At 47.3% G+C, this 22,521-nt stretch overlaps 1 protein-coding gene across 1 annotated transcript; it reads left to right on the forward strand.

Annotated features, from left to right (window-relative positions):
- Nucleotides 1–698: 698 nt before the first annotated feature.
- On the forward strand, nucleotides 699–22,457 carry copa (COPI coat complex subunit alpha). The gene is made up of 30 exons (XM_030363286.1): nucleotides 699–940; nucleotides 1,284–1,397; nucleotides 1,497–1,570; nucleotides 1,896–1,976; nucleotides 2,070–2,146; nucleotides 2,471–2,580; nucleotides 4,620–4,729; nucleotides 6,246–6,345; nucleotides 8,442–8,660; nucleotides 8,978–9,128; nucleotides 9,540–9,606; nucleotides 9,691–9,766; nucleotides 10,148–10,230; nucleotides 10,530–10,755; nucleotides 11,461–11,599; nucleotides 12,296–12,458; nucleotides 13,314–13,460; nucleotides 13,914–14,103; nucleotides 14,588–14,683; nucleotides 15,048–15,136; nucleotides 15,804–15,927; nucleotides 16,698–16,787; nucleotides 17,212–17,318; nucleotides 17,655–17,801; nucleotides 18,239–18,379; nucleotides 19,706–19,888; nucleotides 20,426–20,536; nucleotides 20,829–20,990; nucleotides 21,429–21,623; nucleotides 22,094–22,457. The coding sequence occupies exons 1-30, from the start codon at nucleotides 901–903 to the stop codon at nucleotides 22,151–22,153; spliced, it is 3,672 nt and encodes a 1,223-aa protein (XP_030219146.1). The 5' UTR covers nucleotides 699–900; the 3' UTR covers nucleotides 22,154–22,457.
- The last annotated feature ends 64 nt before the right edge of the window (nucleotides 22,458–22,521 follow it).

Raw genomic sequence — 22,521 nt, forward strand, 5'->3', positions numbered from 1 at the left:
ATTGTCAAATCATTTTCAGCTTTATTTTTCAATGTTAAAAAATTCAAAATCAAATATTCAACGTCCCCGAAATCAACATGCCAAATGCAGCTGCAAAATTCAATCTATGTAATTCAGTGAAATTACGCCAAATTTATTAGGGCACCAATTTTGGGCGATCCGAGGTCCCTTTATTCGATTTTTGATTAACGTTGAAAAATAAGGCTGATTTATTGACAATTGCAAAAAAATCCAGATACATTAAGGTTTTGCGTCACAGTCTGCCCCTAGCTAACTCAGTTGAGTTTTTCGAAGTTAATTTTTCTTGTTAAACTTCAATAAAATAATTATATATCATTTTTTTAATTTTTTTATTTAATTGTTCAAGGAAAATGTAGGCTACGTTGAAAAACTCGACAGGCCCCGTTGCCACACACACTGAATATCAAAGATTTTGTTTTTTAATTTATGTCAAAGGTTCTATATTAAAGTGGAAATAAGACTCATAGTTAATGTACCAATACGATATTTTGTTATTTTATATATTTATTTTGATTATTTTAGACCGTTTTTTTTATTACATAATTAGGCACAAAACACAAAGCACAAAACTGGATAGAAAAGTGTGAGTCAGAAGAGACAGTAAGATGACTCTTATGACTCGGGGAAAAAGCAGTTCGGTTCTATGTGTTACATTTCTATCTCTAGGCCGCCGTGGAGCTTTCTGCGTCAGGATTGACTACACAGCTTTATTGTTCCATCCAGGAAGACACGACAGGCTACGTGTCAGGAAACGGCAAATGGGCAAAAGGCAATCCAAGCCCTTGGAGTACTAGAATTCACCTGTTTATGAGGCGTACGAAGTTTATTTGGCTAATAGTAAATACATTGTTACTAAGACCGCGCCAATAAGAAGTCACGATGTTGACCAAATTTGAAACAAAGTCCGCCCGTGTTAAAGGTAGGTTGTCGGTGGTTATGATTAGCATTACATCAATAGCTAGCAGGCTAAAATGAATCGTAACGTTATCAGCTCAAATCTAGCCAACATTTTGGTTACTTACTGACAGTTCAATATAGGCTATACACGTTATGTTAACGTTATGTGTTGTTATGAATCAAATGAATTGCAGTGCCGAGAGCTGTTAAATTGTTAGGCAAGAAGCTATAGCTAGCTACGCTATTCATCCAGTGGTGAAGTGGTCTTCAGATAAGACAGTCCTATATTTGTCACTCGATTTGTGTGTACATGTAAATTTTACGAATTACAGTTAATCGTTTTCTTGGTTGTCCTTTGGTTGTAGGGCTGAGTTTCCATCCCAAGAGGCCATGGATCCTGGCCAGTCTGCACAACGGCGTCATACAGCTGTGGGACTATCGTATGTGTACACTGATCGACAAGTTTGATGAACACGACGGTAAGAAAATGGCAATATAGTTTGGATATGAGATCATTTTTTATTCTATTCAAAGATATTTTTTCCAAGAGCTGCTGACACGTATGTTTTAATAAACAGGCCCCGTCAGAGGTATTGACTTCCACAAGCAGCAGCCTCTCTTTGTATCCGGGGGAGATGACTACAAGATCAAGGTAATATTGTGGTGACGTTGCATTACCCCATCAATAATCCCAAAATAGAATGTACAGATAATTACATACGTGGAACTATATATTACTTGGGTGAACCAATTGTTCTCGATAAATTCACATTTTTATATGACTTTTTATTTGTGAATCATATGTGAGCTTGATTACAAGCTTTTTAAAATAACTTTATTAACTTATTTTTTGTAAAATGGCATCTGCTCAACCCATTTCACGTTTGAAATACCCTGCAGGGAAATATCCAGGATAGTGTTTCCTATGTGAATACGGCTTCAGTCAGTGTATTTTTAAAGCACTGTTTTCTGCTCAGGTGTGGAACTATAAACTGAGGCGCTGCCTCTTCACTCTCCTCGGACACCTGGACTACATCAGAACCACCTTCTTCCACCATGTGAGTAGTTGTCTAGACCAACCTCATATGTACATGATATGACGTGTGTAAATGTCAATGTTGGCCGTACCTGATCGTTATCGTTGTGTGCAGGATTACCCCTGGATTCTGAGTGCTTCAGATGACCAGACCATTCGCATCTGGAACTGGCAGTCAAGGACCTGTGTCTGGTAAGAACACACATATGATGCACACATATTGAAATAGGTTGCGAGTTACCCATCATTATTACACGTTTTTCCTATTACCGCTAAAGCATCAAAGAATGATGATAAGACATGAGAGAACTTTATTTCATCCCATGCATTGGAAATTAACTTGTTACAACAGCCCATGGAATCTAAAGTATGCAATAATAAAATAAAATGTATAAAGTATCCAACAATCATGCATCCATAAGATAATACAAAATATAATAAATACAATAAATACAAATATAATTAAAATGATGGCGTGTTATATTGTGTTTCATATGAATCACCGTTCTTTTCCAGCGTGCTCACCGGACACAACCACTATGTGATGTGCGCCCAGTTCCACCCCTCCGAGGACCTGGTGGTGTCGGCCAGCCTGGACCAGACCGTGCGCGTGTGGGATATCTCCGGTGAGGGGCGTGGTTTAGAGGAGGGGCAGAGGATAGTGGGAGGGGCCTGGGCAGGGCGGGCAGGGCATCAGGGGTTATGGGATGGGGAGAAAGATGTCAGAACTGAACCCATCAGTTCCTAGTCCTCTTTCTCTCCTCCTTTTGTGCGAAGAGAATACATCTCTGTGGGCTGTTGGCAAAATAACACCTCTCTCTAATTAGCCTCATAAAAATTAGACTCAAGTTGACTCAATTTCGAATTTCCGACCAACCAATTATTACCAATGGTTGGTTGGAAATTTCAGCCTCAATTTTGGGGGCTAGCATTTTCACCATGAAATTTAGTTGGGCAATGCGAGAGAGGTGTATGTTGTGAATTTTGCATGCCCTTGTAATATCTGTTGACTGTAAGATCTCTCTGTTAACAAAGGTTTGCCTTTCCAATTCATTCTTGTTAACCCATTAACTGGTCTTCCAACTCCTCCCTACTCTTCTTCACCTGCACATCACGCCTTCCAAAGTTCTGCTGTCCCTCTTTCAGGGGATTCAGTGAATCTCTTCCTCTCCTCTACCTTGACTGCATGTCCCCTGTGTCCCTGTGTCATTTCATTCACATAAATACCAAAAACGACACAGCATTTTGTTTTGCATGCAGATGGTGCATGTGTTATGACATATTTAATAAGTTCACTATCTGCATCATCTAAATACCTGGGATAAGGAAGTAACAATTCCAGTTTGTTTGCTGGTTTTATATGTAATATATGGCAAACTTGTAGCGTATACATTTTCTTCTCATACTACCATTAGCATGATAATTGCATGGCTACATATGCGATTAATGAACGGATATAACAATATCTCGAATAGCAAGTAGGGGTTAGTAAATAAGTAAGAGAGCTTATTAACACTGATGCATGATGTGAACATTGCAATAGCAGCCATGCATTGGTGACCCCTAGCATCCTAACACAAAGCATGGAGCCTCGTTCCATTTAACCCCATTCCAAACCACAACAGTGACAACAACGCCCCATACAGAGCACCTCTATACCGCCCCCAGCTGCCAACCACTCCCATCCCATCCAGGCCCATTCACCACCCACCATCCTGTGTCCCCCCCCTTTCTCATGCTCCCCTGGAAACATCCGCACCTGCATACTGGTTCCTAGTGCTGCGGTTTCCTATGAAAGAGGGATTTCCCATCAGGGTTCTCATCGCTGTTGTGACTAACTGACCACCACCTCTGTGGTTCATACGGGGCAGGAATCACCAACACAATCACCCTGACATGTTTTACCACCCCCCCCCCATCCGTCTGTGCTGTCCCCATTTTCAGCCTTTGGACCTCCGTTGATTGGTTTATTGCTTAACACGCATCATCCAATGTAGATCTTTAAACCCTCTCCTGTGTGTGGTTGATCTATTGACCCAAGCACGGTTTACATTGTCGGGCCTTTTTCACTGTTTTCTTACTATATTGTCAATTTTCTTTCATCGGTTTTAGTCTGAACCGTTCTTCACAGAATAAATAAAGGTGTCAATATCTCTCAGTAACACTGAGCAGTTGGAAGTTTCAATCAGAGGTATTCTTTATTTATTTCACCCTTCAAAGACGAGGGATAGCCGACGCTGTCATACAATAACCCAATCCAGTCTCTCACGCCCGTGAGCTGAACCTCACAGGGAGCCAGATGGGGAGATCCACAATAGTCAATGATGTTTTCCTGGCCCTGTGTGTGTGTGTGTGTGTGTGTGTGTGTGTGTGTGTGTGTGTGTGTGTGTGTGTGTGTGTGTTGCCATGTGTGTTCAGTTAGGCCCAGCGACTGTCATCGCTTATGGGGGAAGCGAACAGCGGCGCCTGTTACTCATTGTGTGTTTGAGTGCTAACCAAGTTTCTCTTTTCCCCACCTCCTCCTCCCCCTCCTCCTCCACCACCACCGTGGTGGTCCCGTCGTGTGTAACTCCTATGTTGTCAACCCCACCCCACCCCAACCCCCACCCCCGGGCCGGCCTGTTCTTTCTCTGGTTGTTGTTGCCGTGGTCGTTGATCCCGCCAGGTCTGCGGAAGAAGAACCTCTCGCCTGGCGCGGTGGAGAACGACGTGCGCGGCATCTCGGGCGTGGACCTGTTCGGGGCGTCGGACGCCGTGGTCAAGCACGTCCTGGAGGTGAGGCGAAGCGTCGGGCCGCGGTCGCGGGACGGCATTAGCGCTGCGGGTTGAGTTTGTTGTAGCTAGGGTTGCCGCGGTATACGGTATTACCGGTGTTAACGGCAACACTGAGTTTTCTTTTCTTTTCTTTTTTTTTCAGTAATAAAAAACAAATTCAGTAAAAATGAATACTATAGTTTTAATTACGAAAATTAAAATGTGTAGAATAGGCCACAGTTCTGCTCTGTGCGGAAGAGAATTGTCGCGCCGAGAATTTACGTGCTTCCTTACAAGACCGGTAACCATAGCAACGCCGGTAAACAAACCCCGCGAAGCCCAATCCCTACGTGAGCTCCCCGCGCTACGGCCATCCGGAGGCGCACAGAGCTTTTGGCCGTGATATTATGATTTATACAATGGGGGACCTAAATCCAGCGATCTGATTGGTTCCTAACTGTTGTATAATGAGCGCATACATAACTGCTATGACGCCCAATCATTTTGTGAAAGTTTGCATATCACTCCGCGCCTGGAAGTAGAAACAGTTACAAAGTAAAACATGTGTTGGATGATGGAGAGGGTGTAAATGTTGTTACTCCGGGAGTGAGCAAGGCGATGGAGAGGCTAACGAAAGCTTAGGCACACGGCGAGTGAACTGCACCATAGGATAAATTGCCGGCGAACCGCTCTATCGGAGCCTTCTCTCGGAGGGACGCTAAAGTGTGTTGCATAGCGACCGTCGATGCATTGCGGCAGCCAGGAGGGACTACTTTTTTGTATTCTTTAACAAAACGGCTATTTTGACTTTCTTGGTTTATTTTTAAATGTAGTGTGTCTATGACTTTCGTTTCGCCATAACAGTAACCGTTGTATAAAAGCAATAGATCACTTCAGTCAGTGATATGTGCTCATTATACCACTGTGAAGGGGGTCGCCGGCCCTCCGCTGCGCGTCGGGGCCGGACAACGCCCCTTAACAGTGGTATAATGAGCACATACCACAGCCTGGCGTGATCTATTGCTTAAATATATAATTATATTATACAATTAAATCTAGAACGTTATAAGACGCCGAGAATTGGCGCGCTGCCAGCCGCTGTCACCGAGTGTGAGAGGAGAGTTGACGGAGAAGATGGCGGTTGACCTAGTTTCAAAGTTAATACCGGTGTTGACACGAGTGCATTACTCGGTGTGAACATTTCCACATCGCGGCAACCCTAGTTGTAGCAGGACCTCGCATGTAGTCCGTCAGATTGGGTAGGATTCAATAAAAGACTGGATCGATTGTTTTTAGATTATGTAAATGATTGGCCAACTGTATTAGACTTTTATTGTTAGATATTAGATATTGATTTTTAGATGTTTCTTTTTTATATTGACATGTGCAACTCTTGGTTGCTGTTAAACTTTGTTTCTGTAAATGGTACAATCGTGTGTGTGTGTGTGTGTGTGTGTGTGTGTGTGTGTGTGTGTGTGTGTGTGTGTGTGTGTGTGTGTGTGTGTGTGTGTGTGTGTGTGTGTGTGTGTGTGTGCAGGGTCATGACCGCGGGGTGAACTGGGCGGCCTTTCACCCCACCATGCCCCTCATTGTGTCTGGGGCTGACGACAGGCAGGTCAAGATCTGGAGGATGAACGGTGAGCGTCTGGTCGTCTCCCTCTCTGGGCTCTCTCTCTCTCTCTCTCTCTCTCTCTCTCTCTCTCTCTGTCTGTCTGTCTGTCTGTCTGTCTGTCTGTCTGTCTGTCTGTCTGTCTGTCTGTCTGTCTGTCTGTCTGTCTGTCTGTCTGTCTGTCTGTCTGTCTGTCTGTCTGTCTGTCTGTCTGTCTGTCTGTCTGTCTGTCTGTCTGTCTGTCTGTCTGTCTGTCTGTCTGTCTGTCTGTCTGTCTGTCTGTCTGTCTGTCTGTCTGTCTGTCTGTCTGTCTGTCTGTCTGTCTGTCTGTCTGTCTGTCTGTCTGTCTGTCTGTCTGTCTGTCTGTCTGTCTGTCTGTCTGTCTGTCTGTCTGTCTGTCTGTCTGTCTGTCTGTCTGTCTGTCTGTCTGTCTGTCTGTCTGTCTGTCTGTCTGTCTGTCTGTCTGTCTGTCTGTCTGTCTGTCTGTCTGTCTGTCTGTCTGTCTGTCTGTCTGTCTGTCTGTCTGTCTGTCTGTCTGTCTGTCTGTCTGTCTGTCTGTCTGTCTGTCTGTCTGTCTGTCTGTCTGTCTGTCTGTCTGTCTGTCTGTCTGTCTGTCTGTCTGTCTGTCCCTCTCTCTCCGTCCCTCTCTCTCTCTGTCCCTCTCTGCTTCTGTCTCTCTCTCTCTCTCTCTCTCTCTCTGTCCCTCTCTGCTTCTGTCTCTCTCTCTCTCTCTCTCTCTCCCTCTCTGTCTCTCTCTCTCTCTGTCTCTCTCTCTCTCTGTCTCTCTCTCTCTCTGTCTCTCTCTCTCTCTCCCTCTCTGTCTCTGACCCTCTCTGTCTCTCTCTCTCTCTCCCTCTCTGTCTCTGACCCTCTCTCTCTCTCTGTCTGTCTCTGTCTCTGACCCTCTCTGTCTCTCTCTCTCTCTCCCTCTCTGTCTCTGACCCTCTCTCTCTCTCTGTCTGTCTCTGTCCCTCTCTCTCTCTGTCTCTCTCTCTCTCTCTGTCTGTCTCTGTCCCTCTCTCTCTCTCTCTCTCTCTCTCTCTCTCTGTCTCTGTCTCTGTCTCTGTCTCTCTCTGTCTCTGTCTCTGTCTTTCTCTCTCTTTCTCTGTCCCTCTCTGTCTCTGACCCTCTCTCTCTCTCTGTCTCTCTCTGTCTCTGTCTCTGTCTCTCTCTCTCTCTCTCTCTGTCTCTGTCTCTGTCCCTTTCTCTGTCTCTGTCTCTGTCTCTCTCTCTGTCTCTGTCCCTTTCTGTCTCTGTCCCTCTCTGTCTCTGACCCTCTCTTTCTCTGTCCCTCTCTGTCTCTGTCCCTCTCTGTCTCTGTCCCTCTCTGTCTCTGACCCTCTCTGTCTACGGGACAGCTGGGAATGTTACCAATGCACGCAATGCATTTAAAACCAAATTAAGCCCAAACAGGTCGAGGTCTTGTTGTAGTCTGTTGTTGCATTTGTAAACACAATCAAGAGATTACTATTATTATTTTTTTGTCATGTGATATACAATTACATGCATATTTGTGTGTGTGTAAATCAGATTATCTGTTACATAATAGCATTTGTATTGTAGAGCGCTCAGTTTCTCAGGGATGTATAGACCCTTTGCCTGGTCCTTCTCCTCCCTAACGTTGTTACATGGATTGAACGGCATATCCTGTTTGTTCCGTGGTCATGGTTATCCTTGCCATGGTTGTGCTCTTATTCTAAGCTGTTTCCACCGTGTGGTATCACACTTAGCCTTGCAATAAGTGAGTAGTAATATGGCTGCAGAACTTTTAAGTAATAAGTAGATGGATGCAGTTGTAAGCAATAACACTTTAGTCTAGATGTCGTTGAGGTCTTGCAACGGCCGTGATTAGATTCAGAATTGATCTGAAATGAAAGTAAAATGTTACAATATGATTCCTAGGAACATACAAAGGTACATGCAAGGCTATCCAGCCTAGCGATGTAATAAAGAAGAGCAAACGATGAATGTGCCTCTCACTCCCTCCGTCCTAATGCAATCATCATGTTTACCCGTGCAAGGAAACCATTAAACGATTCGATGGAAAATGTGATTAAAGCGTGATGAAGGGGTTCAGATGGATCCCATCCGTTCTAACGTCCCTCTCGCCGCCGCCCTGCCCAGAGTCTAAGGCCTGGGAGCTTGACACGTGCCGCGGCCACTACAACAACGTGTCCTGCGCCGTCTTCCACCCGCGGCAGGAGCTCATCCTGTCCAACTCGGAGGACAAGAGCATCCGCGTGTGGGACATGTCCAAGAGGACGGGCGTGCAGACCTTCCGCCGCGACCACGACCGCTTCTGGGTGCTGGGCGCGCACCCCAACCTCAACCTCTTCGCCGCCGGTAAGCGGGACGGGGCGGAGACGGGGAAGACGAGCGCCGCCATGTTTTTTTTTAGGATAGTTTCAGGTCATGGAGGGAAGTCATTTAAGGACGACCCTGTCATGCAGTTGTTATGAAATCCAGAATGTCAGGAGATTTCATCACTGGAGATGAGATTGTGTAGCTTGAAAGAAGCGTCTCAGAGAAATAAATCTTTATTTGATCTGCAACAGATTAAAAGTTACATCGAAGTATTTAACCGCCCACGTTTTGACATGACCGTTTAATACCACATACCTACCTCCCCCCTCTCCCCCCCCCTCCCCCCCTCCCCCCAGGTCACGACAGCGGCATGCTGGTGTTCAAGCTGGAGCGGGAGAGGCCCGCCTACGCCGTCTACGGCAACATGCTGTACTACGTCAAGGACCGCTTCCTCCGTCAGCTGGACTTCAACAGCAGCAAGGACACCGCTGTCATGCAGCTCCGCAGGTCAGCGCGCGTGTGCGTGTGTGCGTGTGTGTGTGTGTGTGTGTGTGCGTGTGAGCTTGCGTGTGTGCGTGCGTGTGTGCGTGCGTGTGAGCTTGCGTGTGTGCGTGCGTGTGTGCGTGCGTGTGAGCTTGCGTGTGTGTGTGTGTACTAGGCGGAAAAATGCATCAATACATTTTTGTAGTTGTGTAGATAATATGAATCCCACCAAGCTGAATATAAAGGTCAAAAATACTCTAGGAAATGTGAGGCTGACCTGTAAAGGGGTTGTACAAATTGTTGTCCTTAATTTGAATAAAATAAATAATATAATAATAAAAGACATTTCAGCCTTTTTAGATAAATTCAATACAGAACATAATGCAGAACGCAGAGAATAGTCCATATATCTAACAGCCAATGTTCTCCCTCCAGTGGGTCCAAGTTCCCAGTGTTCAGCATGTCCTACAACCCGGCCGAGAACGCAGTCCTACTCTGCACTGTAAGCGCACACACACACACGCGCGCATCCTTTTGAGTCCCCATTTTGCCCGGGGTTCCGTGTCATACCTCTTCTGTCCCACAGAGGGCGACCAACCTGGAGAACAGCACCTACGACCTGTACTCCATTCCCAAAGAGAGCGACTCCCAGAACCCAGACGGTATTATTCAGCAAAACCAGCAACATCATCATCATAATCATACATATTGCTTTCCATTGGGATGTATGTTGTAGTGTTCAGCCCTTCACTGGTGCGGCAGTAGCTCAGGAGGTAGAGCGGGTCGGCTGGTAACCTTGGTTGGAAGGTTGTTGGTTCGATCCCCGGCTCCTCCTGTCGAGGTGTCCTTGAGCAAGGCGCCTCACCCTGACTGCTCCCGACGAGCTGGCTGTCGCCTTGCATGGCTGACTCCGCCGTCGGTGTGTGAATGTGTGCGTGAATGGTGCATGTGAGGCGATGTTGTAACACGCTTTGGGTTAGAAAAGCGCTGCATCAATGCAGTCCATTTACGTTTACATCACTCGGACTCCCGTCTCTCTCCAGCCCCGGAAGGCAAGAGGTCCTCTGGGCTGACAGCCGTCTGGGTGGCCAGGAACAGGTTCGCCGTCCTGGATCGCATGCACTCGGTAAGGCTGGTTTAACCCCACTATGTGTTCCGCATTGTATAGCGATGTTCAATGTATGGGTATAGATGAGGGAAATTGTTTATGCCTTAACCCGAGTGAGACCCACTTTTACTCGTGGAAGAATACATTATTCTTTTGTACATTTGGTGGTTTCCTGACGGTTTGAAATGTAATATTATTTAATTTTAGAGTTTTTAATTCGAATTTTAAAAGCTCAATGATCAATATTGTGAAAAGATACTGACCACCATAAATGGACGTCGGTTCCTGTGCCGTGTCTCCCCCCCCCCCCCCCGTAGCTTCTGATCAAGAACCTGAAGAACGAGATCGTGAAGAAGGTTCAGGTGCCCAGCTGCGAGGAGATCTTCTACGCCGGCACGGGCTCCCTGCTGCTGCGCGACGCCGACGGCGTCACGCTGTTCGACGTGCAGCAGAAGCGCTCGCTGGCCACCGTCAAGATCGCCAAGGTCAAGTACGTGGTGTGGAGCGCCGACACCAGCCACGTGGCGCTGCTGGCCAAGCACGGTGAGTCCCTGCTGCACCACGACTGTTTTAAAAGATCTCAAGACATTTCATTTTGGTTCCCCCCTCTTAGATGATTTTTATTTTTATTTTTTACATTTTTATTTTTTAACAAAAGTGTTTATCTTAGTTATTTCGCTTACCCCAAAATGAGATGTTTTAATTCTATTAATTTTTTTAACCTGTAGCCCTTTGTCATCTTTGGATGAAAAGGGCACTATAAATAAAATGTATTATTATTGTTATTATTATTATTATAGTCCAGCGCATTGAGCGGCACCGCAAGGCGTCCGGGCAGTACGACAAAGTTGTATTAACCTGCCGAAAATTGTGGGAAAAGTTTAGATTTGAACTTGAAATAGTTGACTGTTGACATACAACCTCAAGTGATGCAGTTGTTATGAGCCGATCAAATCCTAATGTTGAGGAGACGTCGCCACTGGAGATGAGGTTCGGTAGCTAGGAAAGAAATGGTACTTTATCTGCAGGGTCCTACTCATTAAACGTTTAGGTCTGGCCATGTGGGAGTTGATGAATTAACCAGAGACTATTCTTTTTTGTGCTGATCTCAAAAATGTCCCAAAATGTCAATGTCACAACGTAATCAAAATCACATGAGATGATGAGTCTTTGGATCACGCATCACGATATCTTTTTACGTTCTATAAAACCTTCTCTCGCTCTCTTTCTCCTCCGTCCTCCGTGCAGCCATCATGATCTGCAACCGCAAGCTGGAGAGCCTGTGCAACATCCACGAGAACATCCGCGTGAAGAGCGGCGCCTGGGACGAGAGCGGGGTGTTCATCTACACCACGTCCAACCACATCAAATACGCCCTCACCTCCGGGTACGCCCCCACCTGTGTTTCCCCCAGCACTGTGTTGTTAGGGCGGCCGCCTTAACAACACCAGGGCCCCGCCTTAACTACCAATGTATTGAAAACAATTGGTAGTACTGTCTACAAAAATAGTTGAGCCACAAAGCTTTTTGAATGGTATTGAAGGCGGGCGCAGGGGGATCGGTCACCTCTGCGCCGTCCGATTTGGAACGGGCGAGAGGGGGAACGGGGTATCCCCCGTTAGCGTGGACTGAACCCCTCACCGGAGGCTGCAGGCTCGCGGGATAATAACCCCCTTGACTAAGACATTTCCTGGGGGAAACACGGCACACTCTCAGCTGTTGTTGTCGAAGGGTAATATAACGTCCGCTGGTTGGAGCAATTAGGCGGCTGGGGCCAACGGATTGGTCTGCCGCCTCACTTCACTCATAGTATGTGCTTTATGGCAGCATTCTCCATGTGCTTCTACATAGATATGTCGAATTTATGTTTATTCACAACTTGTTGCGCTGCACACATTTTATTTGTTTACATGCATACGTTAATTTTACGTATGCATACACTTTTTCGTTCACTTAACTTGTTGTGTTTTACAAAATAAATATATATACGTACTATGTTCTTGGAGGATAACGATCAACTGAGCTGAATAAAGCCATCTGCACGGAGGCCTGACAGTGACCCCCCCTCCCTCTCCGTCCACAGCGACCACGGCATCATCAGGACCCTGGACCTGCCCATCTACGTGACGCGGGTGCGGGGCAACAGCGTGTACTGCCTGGACAGAGAGTGCCGCCCCCGCGTGCTCACCATCGACCCCACCGAGTACCGCTTCAAGCTGGCGCTGGTCAACCGCAAGTATGAGGAGGTGGGTGCCCAGACAGCTAACGAAGCGCTCCCCAGGGGGTCTCGGGGAGTGGACGCCGTGTTGGGTTACGTTCTATGTGTTGATGTGTCAAGAAAATACACTTTACCTTAGTCTTCTACTTCTAAGAGATTGTTGGCAAAAAGTGAGGTATAATTAATAGTGCTGCACGATTTGGTGAAAAAGTCATGTTGTGGACATTATTGCGATTGCGATATGATGAACTAATGGTGTCATGAGTCTACTTGCTTGGTTATCAAGGAAAATGCACACAGATTGCTGATCATTTTAAAATGTTTATTTCTCAACTCAAACATACAAACTTAAACTAGCATAAAAAAATACAAAACCTAAATAATGTACAGTACTGTTTTCAAAATAACAATATTTTACAAATTAAATAAATAATATGAATATATAGTTTTCAAAATAAAGGCATTTCTGCAGGGCAAACTTGTTGGGTTTTCTCAATAGTACAACTTATTTTTTGCACTTTTTTTTTTACATTTTATCGCAGCCTTTTGCGGTAATACAATCGCAAAGGCTGATATCGCGATTGCGATTCGATTAATCGTGCAGCTCTAATAATTAATCATATTCTTCTAAAACATTATGTTCTGCTGCGCTGTACAGCAAAGCAAGTCCGTGATAAAGCATCGAGACATAGCCTCATGGTTAAACCCATTTAAGTGGCCTTTTTAGCCCCGGTGTCGAATATCTGCGGTAATGGCAGGTTACGAGTGAGTGTATGGGTATGGGGCGGGCACGACGTTCTCCTGTTTCTCCCAAACGACACTTACCGGCAACCCTTTTGTTGAACCCGCTCCCTGAACCCTGACCCCTCTCCGACCCCCCTAGGTGCTCCACATGGTGCGTAACGCCAAGCTGGTGGGCCAGTCCATCATCGCCTACCTGCAGAAGAAGGGCTACCCCGAGGTGGCGCTGCACTTCGTCAAGGACGAGAAGACCCGCTTCAGCCTGGCTCTGGAGTGCGGCAACATCGAGGTGAGCCCCACGGCCGGAGCTCACGTCTTATACCTCTTATTGGGATTATCCGCATGCTAATTAGTGGTCGAGAATAGCATCCAGTATGTCCGAAGACCAATCGATTTACAGTATGCCAGAGGAAAACAGGATGCTGAAAAGTATTTGGGAGAACTTTGTAGTTTGCGAACACGGGACGCCACGGTCCCACAATGCATTTGGTCAGGAGTGAAGCTATGAGTTGTGCACGCTTGTTCAACCCCCAAAAAAATACTAATAAAAAACATATTTTGCAGTTTCATGAATGTATACTTGGTCGAAAGTACTATTGAGGTCCCAAGTTATTATTACTAGTAAATATATCTATTTACCACGTCATCAATTGCCACCACCACTAATGGCATCTCCTGAAAATATAGTTATTTCTCCTTTTCTCCTTTATTTCTCAACGACTGTTTCCACCCCGACCACCAGGTGGCGCTGGAGGCCGCCAAGGCCCTGGACGAGCGTAGCTGCTGGGAGCGCCTGGGCGAGGCCGCACTGCTGCAGGGCCACCACCAGGTGGTGGAGATGTGCTACCAGAGGACCAAGAACTTCGACAAGCTCACCTTCCTCTACCTCATCACCGGCAACCTCGCCAAGCTGCGCAAGATGATGAAGATCGGTACGGATGTGTGTCGTTGGCATTGAGTCTTGGCTCCAGACATAAGAGCTGTGTTCGAAATCGTTCCCTATCACGGATATAGTGTCGTCCTTTAGTAGAGGTGTTCGAATTCTCAGTTGTTTATTTCATTCACTAAATAGTGGACAATAAAATACCCATAATTTGAGTATACATGTTACTCCCGTGTACCACAATGCAATGCGGTCGGGTTTTCTAAACCTCATTTACTGACGCAAATGACGTTTAGAAATGTTTAGCGTAGTGTCAGAATTCTGGTTTGTTCGTTCCCTATATAGTTTACTATCATAACCACTCGATAGGGAATAGTGAGTGAATAGGAACGATTTTGAACACGGCTAATGACTGGAGAACTCTCCGTCAGCGAAGTTTTGCACGACTGTATCAAACGAGTGAGGAGGTATCACAGAGGCAGACCTTGACCTCAACGTGTCCCGTGTGTCTCCTGTACTGTCCCGTCCCGCAGCCGAGATCAGGAAGGACATGAGCGGGCACTACCAGGGAGCCCTCTACCTGGGGGACGTCAGCGAGAGGGTCCGCATCCTGAAGAACTGTGGACAGAGTAAGTGCCCTCCTCCAAACCCTACCTCGGGTGCATTTCAACAACGGGGAGCATAGTAAGACCCTCAAATAAATAGGATAAAGAAATGAACCATGAGCACTGAATGAAGAATATGTAGAGTAATTTTATTCATATCTTTTATTGATGTACTTATTCATGGGTTATCCCTTTTTTGGAAACCTTTTTTTAATGTCCCTCTTTGGATCAATGTCCGCCCTTTGCTGTGCTTCGCCTGCACCCCAACGTGCGACAGCACGTCCCAGCTCCCTCTGTACACCACCTCGTTGGGGCTGTGAACCGGGTATTCAGCGTGGCCGGTGCTTCCCCGGTCCAGCCCCTCACGTCCCCCTCTGTGTGCTTCCAGAGTCCCTGGCCTACCTGACCGCAGCCACCCACGGCATGGACGAAGAGGCCGAGGCCCTGAAAGAATCCTTTGACCTGGAGAAGGAGACGGTGTGTAGCAAGGGTCACACACACACACTACACACACACACACACACACTACAAACTAGACCTTGAAGGGATTGTGCAATGCCCTGCACTATGGGGAACCTGTTTCGACATATTACCTGAACAACAACCTAACAATCATTTTAATATGAGGTTTGAGCAGTCGGCACTTAAAGCAAACTGATGTCCTTGGAGCAGTCAGCAAATGAAACCGATGGGTATTATGGGGCCGTGTTCACAAACCGATGGGTATTATGGGGCCGTGTTCACAAACCGATGGGTATTATGGGGCCGTGTTCACAAACCGATGGGTATTATGGGGCCGTGTTCACAAACCGATGGGTATTATGGGGCCGTGTTCACAAACCGATGGGTATTATGGGGCCGTGTTCACAAACCGATGGGTATTATGGGGCCGTGTTCATAAACTGGGAGCAACCGATGGGTATTATGGGGCCGTGTTCACAAACTGGGAGCAATCGCCCTTCATCCACCTCCAGATGAATGCAGGTAATGGCTGCAATCCATCAACAGCAACACCCGCCCCCTCAGTGGGTGGAGGGCGGTACCCCCCCCCCCCCCCCCCCCCCAACCAGTGGGGGGTGGGGGGGTGTCATGAGGGGGTCCGGGGTCCCGGGGGCGTGGCTAACGTGACGGCTGTGTGTGGTAGATCCCGGAGGTGGACCCCAAGGCCCAGCTGCTGCAGCCCCCGCCGCCCATCAACCCCCTGGACACCAACTGGCCCCTGCTCACCGTCTCCAAGGGCTTCTTCGAGGGAGCCATCGCCGCCAAGGGTGAGCCCCGGACACAGGCAGTCAGTCAGTCAGTCAGTCAGTCAGTCAGTCAGTCAGTCAGTCAGTCAGTCAGTCAGTCAGTCAGTCAGTCAGTCTCAAACTCAGTCAGTCAGTCAGTCAGTCAGTCAGTCTCAAACTCACTCACTCAGTCTCAAACTCACCACTCAGTCTCAAACTCACCACTCAGTCTCAAACTCACTCACTCAGTCTCAAACTCACTCACTCAGTCTCAAACTCACTCACTCACTCTCAAACTCACTCACTCAGTCTCAAACTCACTCACTCAGTCTCAAACTCACTCACTCAGTCTCAAACTCACTCACTCACTCACTCTCAAACTCACTCACTCAGTCTCAAACTCACTCACTCAGTCTCAAACTCACTCACTCACTCTCAAACTCACTCACTCAGTCTCAAACTCACTCACTCACTCACTCACTCCCACACTCTCAATGCACTGTATTTTAAGCCCTGACTTGTATTGTTCTGCAGTCAGAGGCCTTTATATGATATACAGAGTAGCGATCGACCGATATGGATTTATTTTAGGGCCGATACAGATACCGTTTTTATTTTTTCAGCCTTAGCCGATGTTTCGAGCCAATACTGCTTTTGCTCCCTCAATTTACATCATAAAAATGACAAAATGATGATAACAAATGTTACAAGTCTCAATTTCATGCCAGGGCGAAAAAAAATAGTAAAACAAATAAATGATCACATGTATTTGCTCTATTCCTGCTTCTAAGTGTTGTCTCTGGTTGTTCCAGGCAAGGCGGGCCAGATGGCGGCCGACCTGGACATGGAGGCCCCGGGAGGGGAGGGCTGGGGAGAGGACGCCGAGCTCCAGCTGGATGAAGGTGAGGGAGGCGTCGGCCCGTCGGTCGGTCGTCTCAGTGGATGGGACGACCGGTCGGTCGGTCGGTCCCTCGTGGGTCGGTCGGTCGGTCCCGCTCCGTTCCGTCGTGGGAATGTGTTCCGCTTCAATCTGTCGTGGTAATGTGTTCCGCTTCGTCCGTCGTGGGCCGTTCGGTCCAGCGTCGGTCGCACGTGTTGATTAATCACACGATGGTCCCTCGTGGGTCGGACGGTCGGTCCCACTTCGTTCCGTCGTGGATCGTCGGTCCAGGGTCGGCCGCACGTGGTGATATTTAATCCCACGTCGTGCCATGGCTGGGTCGGTCGGTCCCGCGTCGGTGCGTGGGTCGGTCGGCCTACCGGCCCTTCACTCAGTCAACCAGTCGGCCGACTGGTTGACTGACTGCACGGCCGCTCCTCCCACAGATGGTTTCATGGACGCCCAGGACGGCCTGGGGGAGGAGGGAGGACTGGTGAAGGAGGAGGGCGGAGGCTGGGAGGTGGAGGAGGACCTGGACCTGCCCCCGGAGCTGGTGAGACACACGCGCGTCGCCCTCCTTATTCCTACCGTTTCTCATACTGAGGATAGTTCTACTCGTATAGGGTGTGTGTAGTACATGTACTACAGCGGCCCAATGTTCTGATATTGGACACGAGTTCTGAAATGCCATGAGTGCCGTAAACAATGCTTAGTGCAAAGGGATGTGATGGACATTACCTACAACTCTTGAAACCGCTAAGGGTATTGGGAAACGTAAAACACCACCAAAGAATAAGAGAGAAAATAAATAGTGGATACAATCGGCCAGTTTGGAAAGCTTTCCTCAAAGACATAGCTGAATCTGACCGATTGGTTCCTCGGCCAATAGGATATGCCGTCAGGCGGTGGAGGCGGAGCTGAGGACGGCTTCTTCGTCCCGCCCACCAAGGGCATGAGCCCCACCCAGACGTGGTGCAACAACTCCCAGCTGCCCGTGGACCACGTGCTGGCAGGCTCCTTCGAGACGGCCACCAGGGTAGGTCCACGCAACACACACGTACGGATGTATGGGTATGCATCTGTACCACTCCCTTTCGGCCAGTATGAAACACTCAAATTGGCTTAGGCACCCCATCGTCAATTTAATATGTGTTGCCTGTGTGTCAATTATGGCCCCCGTTGCACACCTGAGCATGCCTGGAAGGAGGGATCCCCTACTATGGGTTTCTTCTCAAGGATTCTTCCTTGCTGACTAATGGAGTTCTTCCCTGCCCTTTTTGGGGGCTTGGGTCAAGGGGGGTGTCATGAATAAAGCCTTTTGAGACTGTAATGGTGATTAAGCGCTATGGAAAATAAAGTTGAATTGAATTAATGTTTGAAAAAAACTAAATTAAATCACCGTTTGTTTTTCCCGCGTACATCCTGAATGCTCTGCGCTGGCGGACTCTGACACGCTCTCTCTGCCACCTGCAGCTGCTCCACGACCAGGTGGGCGTGGTGAACTTCGGGCCGTACAAGGCCCTGTTCATGCAGACGCTGTCCCGGGGCCGTACCTGCTACCTGGGCCTCCCCTCCCTGCCCTGTCTGCGAGGCCACCCCCAGAGGAACTGGAAGGTACGTCTACACTCTAACACTCAGGGCCTTCAGCTGACGCTTTTATCCAAAGCCGCTTACAATAAGCACATTTGTCGTAAGAAGTGAAACAATATATCGCTGTCGGTACAGTAAAGATGTTCATAGAACCAAGTGCAAGTATTAACAATCGCTAGGCTAACCCATTCCCCGTGTACAGCAGTGATAGCAGCGACTGCAGATGCTACACAATAAAGTACTATGAATAGGTACAACGTACATTAAGTGCGTGCATTAAGTGCCAGGACGTACAATATACAATGGTGAGCGGGAGGGACTGGAAGGCTATGCAGAGTGTAGGTGACAAAATAATGGACACAATCACCCAGTTTTCAAAAACCTTTTTTCAAAGTCGTAACTGAATCCGACCGATTGGTACTCACTTCATGTCCCATGTTGTTGTCCCATGTTGTGACATGAAGCGTGTGCTGTTCTTCAAATCAGCCTTGATTTATCCCCTACCTTATAGTGCCAGAAATTAAATAATAATTGTGTTTATAGAGTCACCGGACGTTCAAATCCAACCTGAAGACCGGGTTGTTGGTATTGGTGTTTCTGATTTGCGCAAATTGGTTCCAGGCGTTGTCACGCACCGTATCAGCTGGAGCGCGTATTTCAGCCAATCAGAAACCGATATTGCAAATCTCGGTTTGACAATGCATCCCTTGGGGTGACACTATGTTCAGCGAGAGTCATCAACGTGCAACTCGGCACGAAGCAGGGAGGGAGTGACCTTTACCTGGGTTGTTTAGTAGGGATGCACCGAAATGAAAATTCTTGGCCGAAACCAAATATACTGAAACAGTTGGCCGAAGGCTGAAACCGAATACCGAATGCGGCTTTTAATGTTTCTCATTCATTTTGCTTTAATTTTTCACCATTGCATAAATCAAACAATTAATGGTCCTTTATAAAAAATCTATTACAAATTCGATACAAAATATTAATTTAATACTGAACGTTTTCTAACATTCCAGCAGACATTATAGCAAGAATTTAAGAACAATGTACCGAACATTTTAAGAACAATACACCGAACATTTTTATTTAAATAAATAAAAATGTTCGGTGTATTATGTTCAGCCTTTTTACTCTTTCGGCCGAAACCGAACATTATGTTTTGGGCCATTTTCGGCCGAACATGTTCGGTGGCCGAATATTCGGTGCATCCCTATGGTTTAGTTCCACGGTCTCCCTCAAGTCGTACCAGCAGCGACTTCAACACACCACTGCCTCGTCCCAACGACCCCCACTGCGGCAGACCCCCTGTCCTCACCGCCGTGCGCCCCCTGTGCCTCCCTCCTCCAGGACGCCGGGGCCAAGCAGGGCCTCCCGGCGGTGGGCCTGCGCCTGTCGGACCTCATCGCGCGGCTCCAGCAGTGCTACCAGCTCACCACGTCGGGCCGCTTCGAGGAGGGCGTGGAGCGCTTCAGGGCCATCCTGCTCTCCGTGCCGCTGCTGGTGGTCGACAACAAGCAGGAGATCGCCGAGGTGGGTTCACGGGGGGGGAAGACATTTCTGGGTGCACGGCAGACGTGTGATGGAGGGAAATCCACCAAGAGATTAAGACAATGGCTCGGCTGCTCAAACCATCCCTCCAAGTGGAGTCAGGGCTTGATAAGAGGCAAAGATTGGTACTAAGGCCAGTGTATTACCCGATGTTATGTAGTTCTGTTTCATTTAGGCGACGCCGTCTGGGCTTGACTACGGAGTACTTTGTACGGGCATTTAGCCAAATAAATAAAAAATATCATTGAATAATTGTTGTGTTGCTTTAGACTAGCTAGTTGAAGGCAGGTCAGTTCTCCTCTGTTCACATAGTAATAATAATAAATGAGATTTTTATAGCGGTTTTCTCGGACTCAAAGTTGCTTTGTGGACCATCGCATTGTTTGGACTCTGGGAGAATCTCTGGGAATCAAACCCCGCCTAATTTCTTCATTGTAGTTCCCTTGTCTTTTAAAGGCATCTTGCCATGTAGATTTACATCTTCTGTGTGTGTGTGTGTGTGTGTTTGTGTGTGTGCAGGCTCAACAGCTGATCACCATCTGCAGAGAGTACATCGTGGGTCTGACCATGGAGACGGAGAGGAAGAAGCTGCCCAAAGACACGTTGGATCAACAGAAGCGGCTGTGTGAGGTGAAAACAGAACCACTTGAACACACTCGGGTTTTACAAGAACCTTGACCCGGTTGAAGTGTACGGGTCAACGGATCTACCTGGCAATGGTTTGTCAGCAAATGGAGTTGTTTCATGTGGTCATTGTATTTCTTCATATCCATTGGATTGCATTTGATGAAGGTAAAGGAATGAACCGGGACCGACTCCAAAGTGTAATCAAGCGTACAAGCGTACCAGACCCTGGTGTGTGTGTGTGTGTGTTTGTGTGTGTGTAACCCTGTTGGACCGCCCCCCCCCCCCCCCCCCCCAGATGGCGGCCTACTTCACCCACTGCAACCTGCAGCCCGTGCACATGGTGCTGGTGCTGCGGACCGCCCTCAACCTCTTCTTCAAGCTGAGGAACTTCAAGACGGCGGCCAGCTTCGCCCGCCGCCTGCTGGAGCTGGGGCCCAAACCAGAAGTCGCTCAACAGGTAAACCCCCCACCCCCCCCAAACCGGAGGTCGCTCAACAGGTAAACGCCCCCCCTCCCCCACCCGTTGGACGGCCCGAGCAGTACAAAGAAGTGGAAGACGATGGGAAGTAATGGAAGACATTGAGGTTGTAGTTTGATATTGGAGCACGAAGTCGGATCCAGGGAGCGGTTGTTCTAAAAGGAGCCTTTCCATTGGTTTAAATGTTAGAATTGTTTTTAAGTTATTGATTTTAAATATGTAAAAAAAAATCATTAGCTGGAGATTTGTAATTCAGATTATGAGGTCTAAGTATGTAGATCATCTTTATGTACTAAATCATCCATCACTTTTGTTCCTAAACTATGCGTGTATATTTAATTGTTTATGGGACATATTTTTAATATTTGTGAATGTCTTCCCAAACACCAACCGATGAACTTCCGCCCTCCCGTTCAGACACGCAAGATCCTGGCGGCCTGTGAGAAGACCCTGACCGACGCCCACCAGCTGAACTACGACCCCCACAACCCCTTCGACCTGTGCGCGGCCTCTTACGTCCCCCTGTACCGCGGGCGCCCGGTGGAGAAGTGCCCGCTCTCTGGGGCCTGCTACTGCCCCACGTACAAGGGCCAGGTCTGCAGAGTCACTCAGGTAGGCCCCAAGCACGCCTTCATATTTAACAGTTATTCACCTCAGCCTGAGGTGAATAACTGTTTTAGTATATACTACACGTGAACACTCCGAAAATAAGCAAGATAACATTTTTTGCCGGGATTTGTTTGTTTTTATTAATGGTTTATTTGTTTTATTACCGTGACGAGACGACCGTCCCGCAATATCCCGAGTTTGAGATCTCTATCTTGGGATATTGTCCAATATCCCGAGATAGAGAACCAATCAAATTGCGCAATCTTGGGAGGTTCACGTGTATCATTTACTAAATCCTTATAGATATTGAAGAACAAATGTCTAGTGGTAATACTTGCTTCAATGTGTTGTAATTGGAATAACGAGTCCCAATTATTTATTGTTTTATGCAATAAATATGCAATTTCCCAATGGGATTGTATAGCTATTAGATTTATCATATCTTTGACCTTTTGACCCATTTTTTTCCCTAGGCGACTGAGATCGGCAAGGATGTGATTGGACTGCGTGTGAGCCCTCTCCAGTTCCGCTGAGAAGAAAGAAGGCCAATACGGAATACAATTGCAGCCACTTGTTTTTCAATGATAACCGAATTGTCTAGTTATAAAGAGGAGTAAATTGCTGATCTGTAAGAGGGGATTATCGTAACTTAATATAAAAATGTGTTTCCTCTCACTGTCTCACTACCTGTCCCGAAATGTATAACTTGTTAGGGATGATGTCTGTCCTCCAATGGTTGTGGCTTAGAAAAAAGTGTAGAATCATCATGATGCTTTTCTCTGGCTCTTAAACTGTATACATGAAACATTACAAATAAAAGTCCTGTTTATTATCTGAGGTGCATCGTTAATGTGTTATATGTGACATCGGCTTCTTAAATTAAGAAATTGTTATGGGGGAT

The sequence above is a fragment of the Gadus morhua genome, chromosome 8 (assembly GCF_902167405.1).
Source record: "Gadus morhua chromosome 8, gadMor3.0, whole genome shotgun sequence".
Classification (NCBI taxonomy): Eukaryota; Metazoa; Chordata; class Actinopteri; order Gadiformes; family Gadidae; genus Gadus; species Gadus morhua.

Excerpts from the sequence above, each read along its gene's own strand:
- copa (XM_030363286.1), top strand. The coding sequence starts at position 901 with ATGTTGACCAAATTTGAAACAAAGTCCGCCCGTGTTAAAG. Across the intron at positions 10,756-11,460 it reads GGCGCTGCTGGCCAAGCACG|CCATCATGATCTGCAACCGC; the intron begins GTGAGTCCCTGC and ends TCCTCCGTGCAG. Across the intron at positions 11,600-12,295 it reads AAATACGCCCTCACCTCCGG|CGACCACGGCATCATCAGGA; the intron begins GTACGCCCCCAC and ends CTCCGTCCACAG.